Source organism: Rosa rugosa, chromosome 2 (assembly GCF_958449725.1).
Source record: "Rosa rugosa chromosome 2, drRosRugo1.1, whole genome shotgun sequence".
Taxonomy (NCBI): Eukaryota; Viridiplantae; Streptophyta; class Magnoliopsida; order Rosales; family Rosaceae; genus Rosa; species Rosa rugosa.
In genome coordinates this window covers 58875603-58890970 of record NC_084821.1, presented here as the reverse complement: position 1 = coordinate 58890970, position 15368 = coordinate 58875603, and the positions used below count along the sequence as shown (strand labels likewise).

General features: G+C 35.9%; 1 protein-coding gene and 1 long non-coding RNA gene across 6 annotated transcripts; both read left to right on the top strand.

The window, feature by feature from the left end:
• The first annotated feature begins 1518 nt into the window (after positions 1 to 1518).
• Positions 1519 to 4303, top strand: LOC133732557 (uncharacterized). Of its 5 annotated transcripts, none has more exons than XR_009857180.1 (7): positions 1610 to 1637; positions 1715 to 1771; positions 2038 to 2084; positions 2612 to 2703; positions 3023 to 3158; positions 3257 to 3290; positions 4040 to 4303. It is a non-coding gene; the product is annotated as an uncharacterized LOC133732557 (long non-coding RNA). The 5 variants fall into 5 exon arrangements; XR_009857182.1 differs by having other exon boundaries at positions 1623 to 1637; positions 2042 to 2084; XR_009857178.1 differs by lacking the exon at positions 1715 to 1771 and having other exon boundaries at positions 1519 to 1641.
• A 5180-nt stretch (positions 4304 to 9483) lies between these two features.
• On the top strand, positions 9484 to 14150 carry LOC133728850 (zinc transporter 8-like). The gene is made up of 5 exons (XM_062156280.1): positions 9484 to 10451; positions 10532 to 10681; positions 11531 to 12695; positions 12952 to 13096; positions 13530 to 14150. Exons 1-3 carry the CDS (start codon positions 9876 to 9878, stop codon positions 11840 to 11842), a joined length of 1038 nt encoding a protein of 345 aa, XP_062012264.1. The 5' UTR covers positions 9484 to 9875; the 3' UTR covers positions 11843 to 12695; positions 12952 to 13096; positions 13530 to 14150.
• Positions 14151 to 15368: the final 1218 nt, after the last annotated feature.

Genomic DNA, 15368 nt, shown 5'->3' with positions numbered 1-15368 from the left:
TTCTGTTTGACTCAGCGTGCTCTTGGTCTGGAGCGAGCACGAGGCGTGCAGGCAGTGGAGGTAGGCGGTGGCAGGCGTCCAGTTGGTGCAGGCGGCGGATCTCAATTTGGGTCGAGGGTAGAGTGCTGGGCTGCTTGAGCTTCCATCCTACTAGGCCAGCTATGGGCTGGGCCTATTTGTTTTTAGCCCAATATGTTAGCATTTTTTTAAAGCTTGCATAGTTTAAGTTTTCAGCATTTTTCTCTAGGGATGTCCCCTTTCATAGGGTGCTTCTCAGGTTCAGTGAATAATATTACAGTTAATTATTCGTTTCATTCCGGTCCTTTCTCTAGTAGTGTCAGGTTACTAGTTAAATCTGGTGATGTTGAATAATTTTGCATTTTAGATAGCCCTGTTATATTGCTCCATTTCGGGTTAGCCCAAGGGCTCTTTAAGGATGGCTCAATCTTGTCGTAGCCCTTTCTTGGATAAGCTATTATATGTAATATTCTCTATATTCATCAATGAATTGACATTCACATTCTCTTAAAAAAAATAAAAGGAAAAAAAAAAAAAAAACCTTGTGTGTATAGAAGCACAATAAATTATCTGAAAAATGAGAATGCTCAAAAATACATGTGTAAGTTTATTAAAGCTTTTCATTTTATTTTAATGAGCGTTTGAGTTGTTAGTTTTGAGTTTAATAATGGCTGGAAGAAGGCGGATGTCTTTTCCTAGTGAACGGCGGCTGACATTATGTTGTTTGGTGTCGAGTTAATTTGGTCGCATCAGTAGGATGCTATCTGCGCGGGCCAGCGTCATTGAGGAGTGGGGACTGCATCCGTCTTCCAACTTTGTTAGGCCTAGGGTTTTTTATTGTTCTTTGGGCCTTAGCCTACAAATTAGTTAGTTTTTCTTTCTAATAATTCTCTTTGTTTAGGGAAGTCGATGTTAGTAGCTTTGTCTATTTTCAATAATTCTCTAATTTTTTAGGGAGATCTACACTTTATGTGCCTTTTAGTGAATCTTCTGGAGTATTGCTGAAAGAAGAGATCCGTTTTTCGGTGTATTTGATGTCTAATGAGTAGTCTAGTTCTATGTACCATTGTGGGTACTTACACATCTTCTTGTCTGTCAGACAGTAGAAAGGTATGTAATGGCCACTCTGACTTGAGATGAATGATATATTTCTTTAATTTAAAAAATATTTATATTTCAAATATAGGGGCTATTACTTGAAATTTATATCATTTCATTAGTACTATTCTTTAATACTTATTATTACGATTTTTTTCGTACTAATTTTGTCATGAGTATATGTTGCAAGAGTTCAATATTATGATAATGTGGGTAACTATTTTCATTATTACTATTACTTGATGCTTATTATTATGAGTTTCACATAACTAATTTCCGTTACAAATTATACTATATACTAAAGGAGTGTTTACCTTATGAATAATGGATTCGCGATTTTGCCCTCAGCCCCTGCCTGCTATTTTACGTAGTTGCCCCCTCCAGCTGTCCTTCTATCATGCATCCACTAGCCGCTTCATCTGTTTCTTTTGCTCCATGGTAGGGAGGGAGTCTCCAGACTGTTCAAGGGAGAGTGGTAGAACAGGGGACGGAGTTTTTATCGAAGGATGAAGAACACGAATGTGGGTATTTTTGATTTTCTTTTTTCTCTTTTGAGTTTGTCCGGTTTCAGCTATTTTGATCGATTTCCCGTCTTCAGGAAGTGGAAGTGGGTGGTTTCTTATTGTGCTAACTAGAGAATCGGAGTTTAGATAGTGTAATTTTTTTTTTTCCTCTGTAAATTTTCAATTCGGTTCTGACTTTTGAATTCTGACACAAGCTTTGTCTTTCATATATCTCAATCTATTGATCTGGTTAATTTTGCTACCAATTTCTTCCTGATATATAGTTTTCCTTCAAACTGTTCAACGTACTTTGTATGTGGGTTTTGTAGAAAGATTAACTCTTTACACTATCACTGTGCTTGAATTCAATTTGTTTGTGGGTTTTTGGATTTCTGATGATGGATGTCTTAATACGCAGATAGTTGTCTGTGAGAACAGAAAGGAATTGCAATATGAAGGACTGGGGTAATACTGCTTTCCTTGAATATTATTTTGATTATATAATAATGTGTTATTTACGGTTGCTTGAGCTTATTGGGTTTGGTATATACCACCTAAGTTGTTCGAATGAAAATTTTCCGAGGGCTTCTTTTGTTTCAGTTTCTTTTCGTAGGCTTCTTTTGTAGGTATATTAAGATCTGCCTGATATGCAAATATTAGTGGTAAGTACTTACCACAATGGAAAATTGATTTTAAACAAATTAGAAGTCAACCGACTTATGTTCTTGGTGAGCTTATTCTCTTGGTCTTTCACTAATAATAGCCCTCAAGGTTAAAACGACATAACATTTATTATGATTGTATTGCATCCTCCTTTCTCATTTATAGAAGTCTGACCTTGAACTAAGAATAAAGGGCAGAAGAAAGCTTTGTTCATTTGAAATTTATGTACGCATATTTCGTGGAGTCAACAAGTTTGTTACATTTTTATTTTTTACTCTTCGAGTAAGTTTAAATGTTGAAGAAGCCTAATGGTAAGAAATTATATGCAGGCATAGATGGACAGGGAGATATGAAGTTCATTTATGGGACAAAGGGTCTTGGCATCCAACATAAAGGAATAAGGGAAAGCAAGTTTATCTGGGTAACCACTGCAAGTGGCCTAGTGGTTCTTGCCCAGTTGGGTGTGCTCCCCAACCTAGGTTCGAACCCCGAAGCTGTCAAAGTGGCGAGGCACTGTGCTGCAATGCACAGTTGGAGCATTTCACATGCGCCGAAGGGGTTTATCTTGGGCCTAGGAAGCCTTTGGGTTCCCCTTGACAAAGTCAAAAAAAAAAAAAAAAAAAAAAAAAAAAAAAAAAAGTTTATCTGGGTAAGTACTTAATTACTAACTATACTGCTCAGAACCACTTAATTGTCATATAAACATATCTTGAATCATCTAACACAAAATGTATATGCAGGAGCTCATGGTGAAGAAGAATCCATAGCAAGAGCATATGATTTGGCAGCACTCAAGTACTGGGGAGCATCAACTTCTAAAAAATTTCCGGTGTCTGAATACTTAACATTAAAAGAATACTTGGCCTCTCTAAGAAGGTATCTATTCATCTTCAAATTAATAAGCATTGAGCAATCTACCTTAATTGTTGTAAACATTTCAAGTCGGTGACACTTTTATTTTTGTCTATTTACAGAAGAAGCAGTGACTTCTCAAATGGTGTATACAAGGTAAGCTTCATAATTAATCAATGCTTTTGTTGGGTCTGTATAAACTATTCCCTGGCTCCAGTTAAACAATACAAGCTTTCTCTATTCCTGCAGAATCTAAGTATTTCCCTGTTCATTGAGTTTATATGTCTGTTTACTAATTATCTGATGGCTTTTTGTCAAACCAGTTACATATTAAACTCATTTTTGTTTTTTTTTTTTGGATTCCATTCAACTGATATGTTGATATCTATTAATTTTCATCGAGTTAAATTTCAATGAAACTAACTAATCCTTTTGTTGGGTCTGTATGTTCTGTTCCCTAGCTTGAGTTCAACAATGCAGGCTCTCTATATTCCTACTTAATCTTAGTGCTGCCCCGTTCCTACTCTCTTTTAGTTTCTTTTTTGGGTGAACAAATGCAAGATCTAGCTCAGACCAAGCAACTTGGTCTGTGCTGATTTGGATTTGTAATTATGATATGGTTTGTCTATCAGCCTATTGTTTTCTTATTATTGGCTTCTTTGTACATCCTTCTTAATTCTATAATGAAACCCTAGCTTGCTTTAGAAATGCACGCCATTTGTTACCACTTTGCTTCTTTTGTCAGTCATCTTTAGATGATATGCACATTTCAATACATATTTGGAAATTAACTAACCATAGAGCACATGTAGTACTCTTAACTATAGACGAATTAGATTTTCAGTTTTCCAAAGAACATGTAATACATATTTGGTAGTGAAGTCTCAGTCTTCTCTCTTTTGCAGGGCAATGGTGATTACAACCCCTTCATCAAATATGACTATTTTGATATTGTCACGTGCCACATTATCCAGTTGTAATTCAGTCTCTGTCTTTGTTTTTACTTTGATGTGACTCTGAATAACCATACTTTACCGTCAAAATCACACCCATCCAATGATCATGATTTGTATTTGCATGAAATTCTATACCTTGGATGTTGTTGGTGTAATTCTATATGAGATATGGACATCAAGCTACCTATTCAATTTGTGTGTTGTTCTAAATTATTGTGTTCGAGTTTCACATTTAGTTGGCCAATTTTAGTACCAAATTTTTAGTATTCCTCATATTTTGAAATATGTAAATACACAAGTCTGGTTAGAACACTAACTTTTGTATCTGTAAATAATAAAGGCTTTAGTTACATATTCAGCATGAAAGTAAGCTATCATTTTTCGAATAGCTACTTTACGCATAAAAATGAGGTAGAAAATAAACCCGCAACATCGTGCGGAATTCCTGTCTAGTATCTTAGTAATGTAGGGGTTTTGCTTTGTAAAGTATTCAATACCATGGCAATGTTAGGGTTATGATTTAATCATTATATACTATTTACTATGGATTGATATCATTAATAGTATGATGTTGTAGGGTTATTTCTTAACTCTCTTCTTGATTTATCTTACATGATCATTAAATAATCAATACATAGGTATAATTTTTTTTTTTCTCATATGGAGGAGAATAATCATATGAGAATTGTGGCTGATGGTTTATTTGAGTCTTGCAAACAAATTAAAATGCAGGATTTTGCAAGCTAAAGTAACAAGCAAGATTTGGCCAAAAGAAAAAAATTAAAAAATATATATAATATGAAAAAAGTCATATATATGCCTCGCGGAGGAGGCCCCTATAGTCTCAAGGAGGAGACCATATATATATATATATATATATATATATATATATATATATATATATATATATATATATATATATATATATATAATATTGTTGAAGGGGGTGTGCTTAAGCCCATAAAGGAGACACCTAGAGAGGTAACCCAATTTTTGTGATTGGAGATCCCATGAAGGAAGGTCAAGGTGGTGGAGACAATTCATACTGCATGGCTCAAATATAGCACACATAATTTAAGGATATATCCAAAACAGATATTTTTTCCTATGCATCCATAAGCCATTTAGTGCTATATTAAATGTGACGTTAGGAAAGGAAAACAATGATACCCTGAATGAGTTTCGAGGCGGGAAAACTCCCGCAGGGTCCGGGCACACGTACCTTTGGAGAACTTACCTAAGTGAGAGTTGTTCGTAAGGCTGCGACTATGAGAAATAGGATGTTCTCTAGTACTCTCACGAGAATCAAGATACGCGCACAGCCATAAATGCGCCAACACGCGAAACTGTTTAACTACCCGTACTGTGTGTATCATATGTTGAAGTTTGGTCAAAGGTGCCAAGTTCAATACTTTGAACACTTTGCTTCCTCAAATGGAAACTATCAACACTAAGCTAGGTTCAAACCCGAAAGGTACATATGCCGATTGCACAATAAAAGCACTCACCTATTTGTTTTAAAAGATTTTATTTTAATTCTAAACCAATGGGGTGGTTGGAAATTTTATGATTTAAAATTAAAATTAAAATTTAATTTATTTATTTATTTATTATGGGGGTTATTTTTAATAATATGTTTATTATCTTATTTATAATTTTTACGGTTTTCTATATTAATATATAATGATTATTAGACCGTTATACGGTTTATAAGACTAATTATGGTCATTGGTAAGTATGACCTATATAAGGGTGTAGGGCTGGGACTTTTGACCCGAAAACCTGCAGAACCGGCCCGAACCGGACCGAAACCGGCGGTTCGGTGCGGTTCCTGTGAAGAAAATACTGCATTTTAGCAAGAACCGAACCATTGCAGCAAATCCAGTTCGGTTTCAGTTCCTGATTTCCTTAACTTCCAGGAACCGGAATAACCGAGAAACTCCTTAACATTCATATATTTTATAATTGTTAATACTCTCTTTCCTGCAAACATGTACACCACATGCCCAAGCTTTTAATGAATTCATATATTTTCATTTTTTATTGATGAGTGGGTGTTTATAAAATTTTATATTGAAGTTGATGGGAAACAAAGCCTGACATTCGTTTCTTTTTCTCTCATCTCTCCTCTTTTTGTCTCTCATCTTCTTCCCTTCTCACCGAAACCATCAATCCATCTCTCTTCTCTATTCTCTCATGCCTTCCCTTCAGGCTTCAGTTACAGATTAAATGTTGGAAATTATATTGAAACTTTCTTTTTCTCTCATCTCTCCTCTTTTTGTCTCTCATCTTCTTCCCTTCTCTTTGAACTCACCGGAACCATCAATCCATCTCTCTTGTCTATTCTTTCTCTTCTCTCATCCCTTCCCTTCAGTTACAGATTAAATGCTGGAAATTATATTGGTTTCATCTTGTTCCTTGCTTTTTAATTACTTTGTTTTGGTTGTTAGTGGGGAAGTGGGTGGATTCAACGCAGTGGCGGAGCCAGAATTTGATCTCAAGTGGGGAACTCGGATGTTTTAAAAAAAAAACATTTGAAACATAAACTATATACCAAAATTTTAATAAACATTAAAATATTAGAATAAGATTCCATTAAAATCATTTTTTTAAAATTACATGTTTTATTAATCAAATATTTTTAAATTTTAGAAAACTTTTCATGATGGGATATAAATTATCTTCGACTTTTAAAATTAAAAGGAAGTATAGTGTTACAAACAAATAAAAAGTATGAAATAATAAACACAAATGTTCCAAACCAAAAAAAAAAAAAACTCAAACAGTCAATGTTGACAACAGGATTCGAACTTGGGACCAGCCATATAAAATAATCAAGTCTAACCGCTGCGCCATATAGGCTGCTAGTAGCAAAGGGAAACTCTTAGCAACTTATAGGGTTGTTAAGTACCGAAATTTTAAAAAAAAAATTTAAAAATCCAGTGGGGCACGGGACCCACTGGGCCCCAACGTGGCTCCGCCCCTGATTCAACGCGAAGGCGGTCGTGTATTCTCCGCCTCCTAGATCTGGGACAACTCAGGAAGTGGTGTTTGACTCTTTGCAGACTTGGTGTTTTTAGATTTGCTGTGTTCTTTGATGGAGAATCTGAGAAATTTGCAGAACATGATGTGGCTAGGAAGCTGGGAAACTGGATAGCTTTGCAGCTGTTTTAATGTGTGTACAGGAACCGGTTAGAAACCGTAACCGAACCGAACTAAACGGTTCCGGTTCCAAGTCAGTTCCGGCGAATAAAAGTAACAACACCGAACCGAAAAAATATTGTCGGTTTCGGTTCCGGTTCCAACAAAAATGTCCAAAAACATAACCGATCCCAGCCCTATAAGGGTGTATGACTAGAGTTGGAAGGCACGTGTGTGGTTGAAAGGCATATGGTTCGACATATTGTTGGATATGAGATGTCAAGATGGTCGGATACATATGAGAGATATCATGAGGAAAAAAAAAAAAAAAACGAACTCCACCATAATGCAACAACTCTAGCACAACACCCTACTTTCCTAAAGTCCTCTTACATATTATACATATATCTATTTTAAGTATGTATACACTGTATTGAGTGCACAGGTGGTTAAGGTTCAATGAGACTTCTTAGCTGCACGACGGAGCTTGAAGAGTTGTTGTATGAATCTTCTCTTATGACAGTGCGCTTGCATGCCTCGACTTGATAAGTTTTTCCTATATAAAATATATATTATATTATTTTCTTACTTCAATTTATTTTCTTATTTATATTATTATTGTCATTTTGCAATATATTACCATATTCTTTTGTGTTTTAATTTTACAAGAATTCCGTGATCTATTTTTTACAAATGAAGTTTGCATGGACCTTAACCCTAAATTTTGTGATCATGTCGATTCGTACCACCATAAATATATTCCCAAAAATAATAATGCTATATTGTTATTGCTTGCTTGCTTAGAAACTATGACATAGACGGGCTCAAAGGTAAATCTATAGTTTGGCGGTTTTTAATCTTTGATAGAAATGAATCACAAGGAATACGGTTTTTTAAGTGAATGTGATCTGTTCAAATCATATTAATGTGTACCGTAAGAAATGTCTTTGATAGAAATGGCTAAATAAAGTAAATGAAGAATGTCTTGATGATTTTAGTGCTTTCAGTTTTATTTTGGTGTTCATGTACATCCGTTGCATCATATTGGTTAAGTTAAGAATTGGATATGTAGGGGTTATAGTTATACACTTATACTAAAGGTGTTTGTCTCTTCTTTAATTATGACTTTCTGTTGTGTGTTTTCCATTCTGTTTAGATCTTAAAGCACTACATGCAAGTCAGTATACAATCTCTACCTAGCAACTGTACCTAAACTAATATCGAAAAAATCTGGCAATTTTCACTAAGAAACCAATATAGAAATCGATACGAAAGTCAGAAACGTCCAGATTCCAAGTTTTCAAACCATGCACCTTCCATATTTAGCAAGTCTATCTAACTCAGGTATGGTATTGATATTAAATACTCTGGATTGGTCTTTCTATTCATTTTTTCTTTTGTTTTGGTCTTCACATTGAGGAAATATGTGTGTATATATGCTGGAAATTCGACTGAGGAAGATGGTAGTATTTAATATAAGGATAGTGGCTAGTCATGAGGGTTTACATAGCACGTTAACACGTACAGAATGAGAACTGAATTTGGCTGCAGATGGAAGCATGCATGTAACACCCTATCGGCTGCACGGGCAGTTTGATCCTAAGCGGTGGCGTTAGCCGTTGACCCGGCATTGTCTTCAACCAAGATTGGGCTTGTGGGCTGGTCTGCTTCTCTTGGGGTAGGGGGTGAGGTTCTTGGGCTCAATTTGAGGCCGATCACCCATTTGTGATGGGCTTTAAGGGTGAGTGTTCTGGCACTCTTTTTTTTTTTTTTTTTTTTGAAAGGGCACTCTTTTTTACCCTAAATGCTTGGTCTTTGAGCCTGCAAACACAGAATTTTTTTGTATAATTATGTAATCGAAGAATTTTTCAGCCGTGCCATTTACCACAATTAAGTGTATTGGTGGCGGAGGATATTTGTTTAGATGATCAGACTATCAGAGACCTTTTTTTTCTTTTTGTAGACTCACTTTAAATAAGTAAAGCTATATTTTTCTAATGATGGTATTGATTTTTCCTAACCTACTTGACCACTGATCTAGGGTACAATTATGGGTGTCTGTTGTAGGTGTCGTTCTCATTTTGGAATTAACGAAGTCTCTTGTTTTTTTGTCAAAAAGAAAAAAAAGATTTAATTAGGTGACAATTACGCAAGAAATTCAAGGTTGATTCTACACAAAATTAGGTTGTTAGTTGATACTAAGGAGGGGGGCTCGTCCAAATTTGAAGAGGCAAATTCATTATTCACCGAAGATGTTTGAGTTTTCATTACTCTCTGTTCAGTTCAACTTGGAGTGCATCGAATACCAGACATTTTGATAGAAACTAAGAGGATCAGATTCCCTTGTAGCATTGCTGTCTCTTCTGATTTAGCTTTGGAGGTTGCAGATGCAGTGACACTTGCATATAACTCCAATAATCAGTGCCCAAAGTTGGAATTTTGCTAGAGGGCAGGAGCACCGACTTGTTCAATTCAATAATGTATGAGTCTCCCTGTTTGGCCGCTTTTTCTCTCTCACTCACCCGCCAATTATTATCTTTGTCAGTGTCACTCATCACTAGAAGGACCATATAACCTATGTATATGAGCTTGGACACATTTCCACAATAGTTCATATCTAATTCATTCTTTTCCATTCTATACGATGAGTAAGTTCCAATCTAATTCAAGCAATTTCTTCAACACTAGCTTCTTTCTTATTCTTCTACCAGTTTTAGTATCTTCGACCTGCACATGTATTCAAAAGCAAGACGAAGATCGAAACCAATCCAAGCAACTGATCATATACAAAATAGTTGCAATCGTTTCAGTTCTGGTTTCTGGTGCCCTAGGAGTCTGTCTTCCATTTCTGGTGAAGATTAACATACCATGTCTTCACCCGGATAATGACTTCTATCTCCTAATCAAGGCCTTTGCAGCAGGAGTGATCTTAGCGACTGGCTTTGTTCATGTGCTTCCTGATGCTCAGGAGAGTTTGACAAGCCCTTGCCTCAGTCAAAAGCCATGGGGAAAGTTTCCGTTCACCGGTTTTGTTGCTATGGTTTCGGCCATTGGGACATTGATGATGGAAGCTTTGGCTACTGGGTACAAGAAGAGATCTGCTCTTAGCAAACCTCAGCCATTAGATGGTGATGAAGAGACACATCATGTTCATGGTTCTGCATTGGTGTTAGAATCATCAAATTCATCGGATAGGATCCGAAATCGTATCATATCTCAGGTAATTCACATTAATTTTTCTTTGGAATTGGTACAAGTGTTCCGCAGGAAACATATACATGAACTTGGTTTTGTGTTCAGGTTTTGGAGTTGGGAATTATTGTCCATTCAGTGATTATTGGGGTATCCCTTGGTGCTTGTCAAAATCTACACACAATCAAGCCTTTGGTGGCAGCATTGAGTTTCCATCAATTTTTTGAGGGCATAGGACTTGGTGGATGTATCTATCAGGTACTTGATTGATTAGTTTCTAACCAGCATTATCTGTTTGTAAAGCAGATTCAAAAAGACTATAGCAAAGAGTTATGTTCCTAACCCAACTCAATTCAATAGTCAAATTATTGGAAGTAGCTAACAGTCAACTGGTATGATGCTACTATAAATTTCGGCCAAATCTAATGGTTAATAGGTGAAGCGAACCAATATCAATGTTTCAGAGCATTATATTTTCTACCTAGCTAGCTGTTCAAATTTCCAAATCTTTATAATAATGTTGGTATTGATTTGAAAATACATTCGAACTTATTGATAATTTTTCTTTCACATAACGAAAATCTAATCACTTCTTTATTTTCTTACCTCTATACTAATTAGTAAATGCAAGGCTCTTTTGTTGTTAACAAGCTTCAATTATGTTAGTGCATGATTGCCGCTCTTTCGTAGCAATAGCTTTGACTGTCCTTATACATCCTTTTGTTTGGGTGTTGTTCTCTTTATCTTTATTATTGTTATTGTTATTGTTCTTGTTCTTGTTTTTTACCAAAAGGTTTTGGTTTGGTCCCTCTTCTTGTGTTTGTATTTTCAATCTCTTATATCTATGTACTTAAATAGAGAAACGGGCGATGGATTTCTTCCTTTCAAGGTTATAGTGGGCACTTGCGCCTCAAATTGGTTTTCATAAAGGAGTTAATATAGCTTAATTATCTATTTACTTAAAAAAAGTTAAACCAATCTTATTATATCATAAGGTAGTTCTTCATGAGTCGAATTTAGGATATGAAACTTGACTCATGCCACTAAACAAGATGATTGCAGGCCTGAAACTAATTAAGCTAAGATATCTATAACTTGTGCATGCAGGCAAAGTTCAGCCATAAAACAATGGCAGTAATGGTGGGATTCTTTTCCATGACCAGCCCCTGTGGAATAGGTGTGGGCATAGCAATCTCCAACACATACAATGAGAATAGCCCCACTTCACTAGTTGTTGAAGGACTGCTCTTATCAGCATCTGCAGGGATTCTCATTTACATGGCACTTGTTGATCTTCTTGCTGCTGATTTCATAAACAATGCCAAATTGATAAGCAATCCCAAGCTCCAACTTGGGGCTAATTTTACTCTTCTCCTAGGAGCAGGGTTTATGTCACTCTTGGCCAAGTTGGGAGATTAGTCCTAATTCAGTGTATAGTACACATTCAGTATATAGTAAGTTTTGTACAATGACATGATTTGAATCAGTGAATCATCACTTCACTGGTTCATTCAATACATGGCCCATTTTCAAAGAGAGCTTCAAAGGCAAACATTATATGAAATTTCTACTACACACACATGTATGTCATACACACACATCGGACAGTGTGTAAGCCATAAGTAAATAAGAAAGAAATGTTATTATGGCTTAGTTTGGGATTGCTTTTGGAACCTGCTTCTGGTCCAAAAGTGCTTCTGGAGGAAAGTGAGGCTGTTTGGTAAACTTCAAAATTGTTGCTTTTGGGCGGAATTGCTTCTCTGGGCAGCAGGAAATCAGAAGCTACTTTTTGTAGCTTTTGAAAATTGCTTTTGCGGAACGCGGCTGAAAACACGGAAGCTTTAATGAAAGTTAACCGAACCACCTATTTTGTCCTCGTCCTTTTCTAAAATTTACACTGAACCCAGACATTTTTCTTCTTCTGTGCGAGGCAAAACCATCGCACTCTCCTCCTCTTCCTCCCTTCGCCGTCAAAAACTTGAGCATGATTCATACTCATCGGAAGAGATCGAGAGAGGGCGCTGACATTTTTTTCCCTCTCAGCCTCTCTCCTCGACCATCGAGGCATCGACGGCCCTCGCTCTCCTCGATGGTAACTCGGTGACGGACTGCAGTCGAATAGTTGATCGATCTGTCTGGGTTTTACTTTCTGGGTTTTCAATCAGTCTCTCTTGGTTGCTCTCTTCCTCAAGCAGCAAAGCAGAAATTCTTGGTTGCTTTCTGGGTTCGATTTCTGATTCTTCAAGCTTAAAGTCCCTTTTTGAAACTCTTGGTGAGTTGCTCTTGTGTTGTATGATTAAATTGATCGAGCTTCAAGCTTAAAGTCCCTCTCTGAACATCTCCATTAGTTGATCGACTGTTGACAAGTTGCTTTATTGGATGAGTTATGGAATTGATCAAGTTGTTTTGGACGTTAGTTACTTATTGAAATTGAATTGTATTGTATATTTGTATTGCATCTGTTTTGAAATTTGGCATCAGTTTTGCCAGTTTTGATGGGAATTGAATTGCATCTGTCTTTTGGATAGGAATGGTACACGCCCCGTTCGCTTTACTTCCGATGCCCTTTCCAGAAACTCAGTTGAATCAAGCAAATGAGTTAGCCCCCATATTCAATGAACTTGTTGATCGAGTGAGTTTGGATGCAAAATTCCTGCAGGATTCATTGTCCAGGTACTTCTGCACATACCTTTCTAATTGAATGGTTCTGGATTTGGATAATTGTTGTTCAGTAACTATTGTTTGCAATTTTACATAGCATTTGCTGGATGCTTATTTCCAGCTATTTTGTGATTCTAGATGTACTACTTTTGATTAGTCTCAGTTTACTGCATAAAGAAGTTTGTCTGTTATGGAACTCCTACTAGATAATAAACATAAAAGCTTTTGTATTTGTATCATTGAAACTCAAGTTAAAAGGTTTCTAGACAAAAAATTCTAGACTGAACTTCTAAAAGAATTTGTGCTGAGTAGTCTGCTGTAATTTTCAAAGAATTAATTTGCATATATCTTTGAACTAGAAGCTCGTTTGCAGAATTCATGATTAGTCATGTTCCTTAACTATATAACATATATAATATATCAACTCTTCGAAAAACTTTGGCAGAAATTGATGCTGAGGCGGAGCTTTTACCAGATGGAACACTTGTTTTGTATGTACCTTTACTCCTATTTATCGATTAAAGAAGAATGAGATGTTCTTTCTCATGGTGAATATCTGTTCAGTAGCAAAAGGAGGCAGCTGTTTTGATTGGCTATTCTCAAGTGTATAAAGGCTTGTGTATTGATGTGCTTCTTTTGTGGGTCACTTTAGTTGGCTTATCCTGCAATGTGCTATTAAGTACTATTCCTTACTCTTTAAGCTCACAGTCATGTTAATGCTGCCTTGATTTGGTATATCTGATTTGGAAGATATACTCAACGAGATCTTGATTTTGATGAACGTGTAAATTACTCAAGTGAAGAGATAGAGGACAATGAACATGAAGGAGATGATCCGGGAAGACAAGAAATGGAGGGTGTTAAGAAATACAATTGCACAAAGTCTAATGAATGCATCTACTTAGCATTTAGTTGCAAATTTCAAGTAACTTTAATAATTTTGTGTAATGGTTCCCGTTGAACTATGGTCGGGAAATTAATCCAAATATTCTAGACTTATTTTGTGTAATAGTAAAACATAATATGCATATTGAAGGGTTTAAAGTAAATCTTTTATTTGGTCCAAGCAAGGGTATAAGGATAATACATGAGAAATATTTTTATTTGATATGGTTACATAATCAAAAAACAAAATTATGTATTTTAGTAGCATATCTAAGCATGTATAACCATTTTGGTAATTATACCCAGCCAAAGCACTTTTGTTTTGGAACTTACCAAACACCTAGAAATTGCTTTTCGTTCTCACAGCACTTTTAAAAACAGTTTACCAAACACCTCAGCTGCTTCTTCTCACAGTAAGTTCGGAAGTGCTTCCTCTCACAGCAAGTTCGGAAGTGCTTCCTCTCACAGCACAGCAATCCCAAACTAAGCCATATATAGCTCATACACCGTCAAATTCTGTGTGTATGTCACGCATGCATGTATAAAAACTTTCCGACATTATATATCTATTGGATGATATATGAACTAATTAAATTGAAACAATTTTTTTCAGCTTTTGCTGTTGTAAGGAATCCTAGCCTTATCTTCTGTTTCATCTTCTTAGTATTGATTTAAACAGTTTAATTCTAAAATGTCGTTTTACCGTAAACAAAAGATCAACACCAAACGTATTAGCATATGATTCTAGTTCTTGTCGTTTGGAATTCTAATTATTGCAGGGCCACGTCTTTATTGGATGACCAACCAAATCGGAGACTCCTTGTTTGACTCCTTGTTTCATCGATATGTTTTGAATCTTTAGGTCCAAAAGAAATTCTCCAATCGGGAATTATGGTCCTCGAACAGTAACGTTTTGACGTTTTGTAACATGTAGGACCACCAAGCAACCAACATTAGGAGAGTAATAGGGTTTCATAGTCTTTAATCTCTGATCAAAATGAAGAATTGTATTTAATCTGATTAACATTACTTTTTCAGGAGCTAGCATACCCATTCACTATAGTAGGCGCAACTGCACAATGCAAAAAGGTTTACTTCTTAGCAACATTGGTAGACAAGGGTCCTGAATGTATAAAAGTGAAAAGGGAGGGGGTTGGGAAAAAGTTTCGATACACACTAAACAAGTGAACAAAATTACAAAAAGGATAAAATGGAAGTATATGTTTTAGATGGCCACGAGACTGGTCGTCTTTGTCATTATCATCTTGTATTTGTCTCTAAACCATAATTCAATCGAATATGCAGGACCCCTCTAGATTTTTCAGATTTTTCAGATTTTTTATTTTTAAAACATAATAAACTTTATTTATCTATTAAACATGGTGAGAGTTCTTTTCAA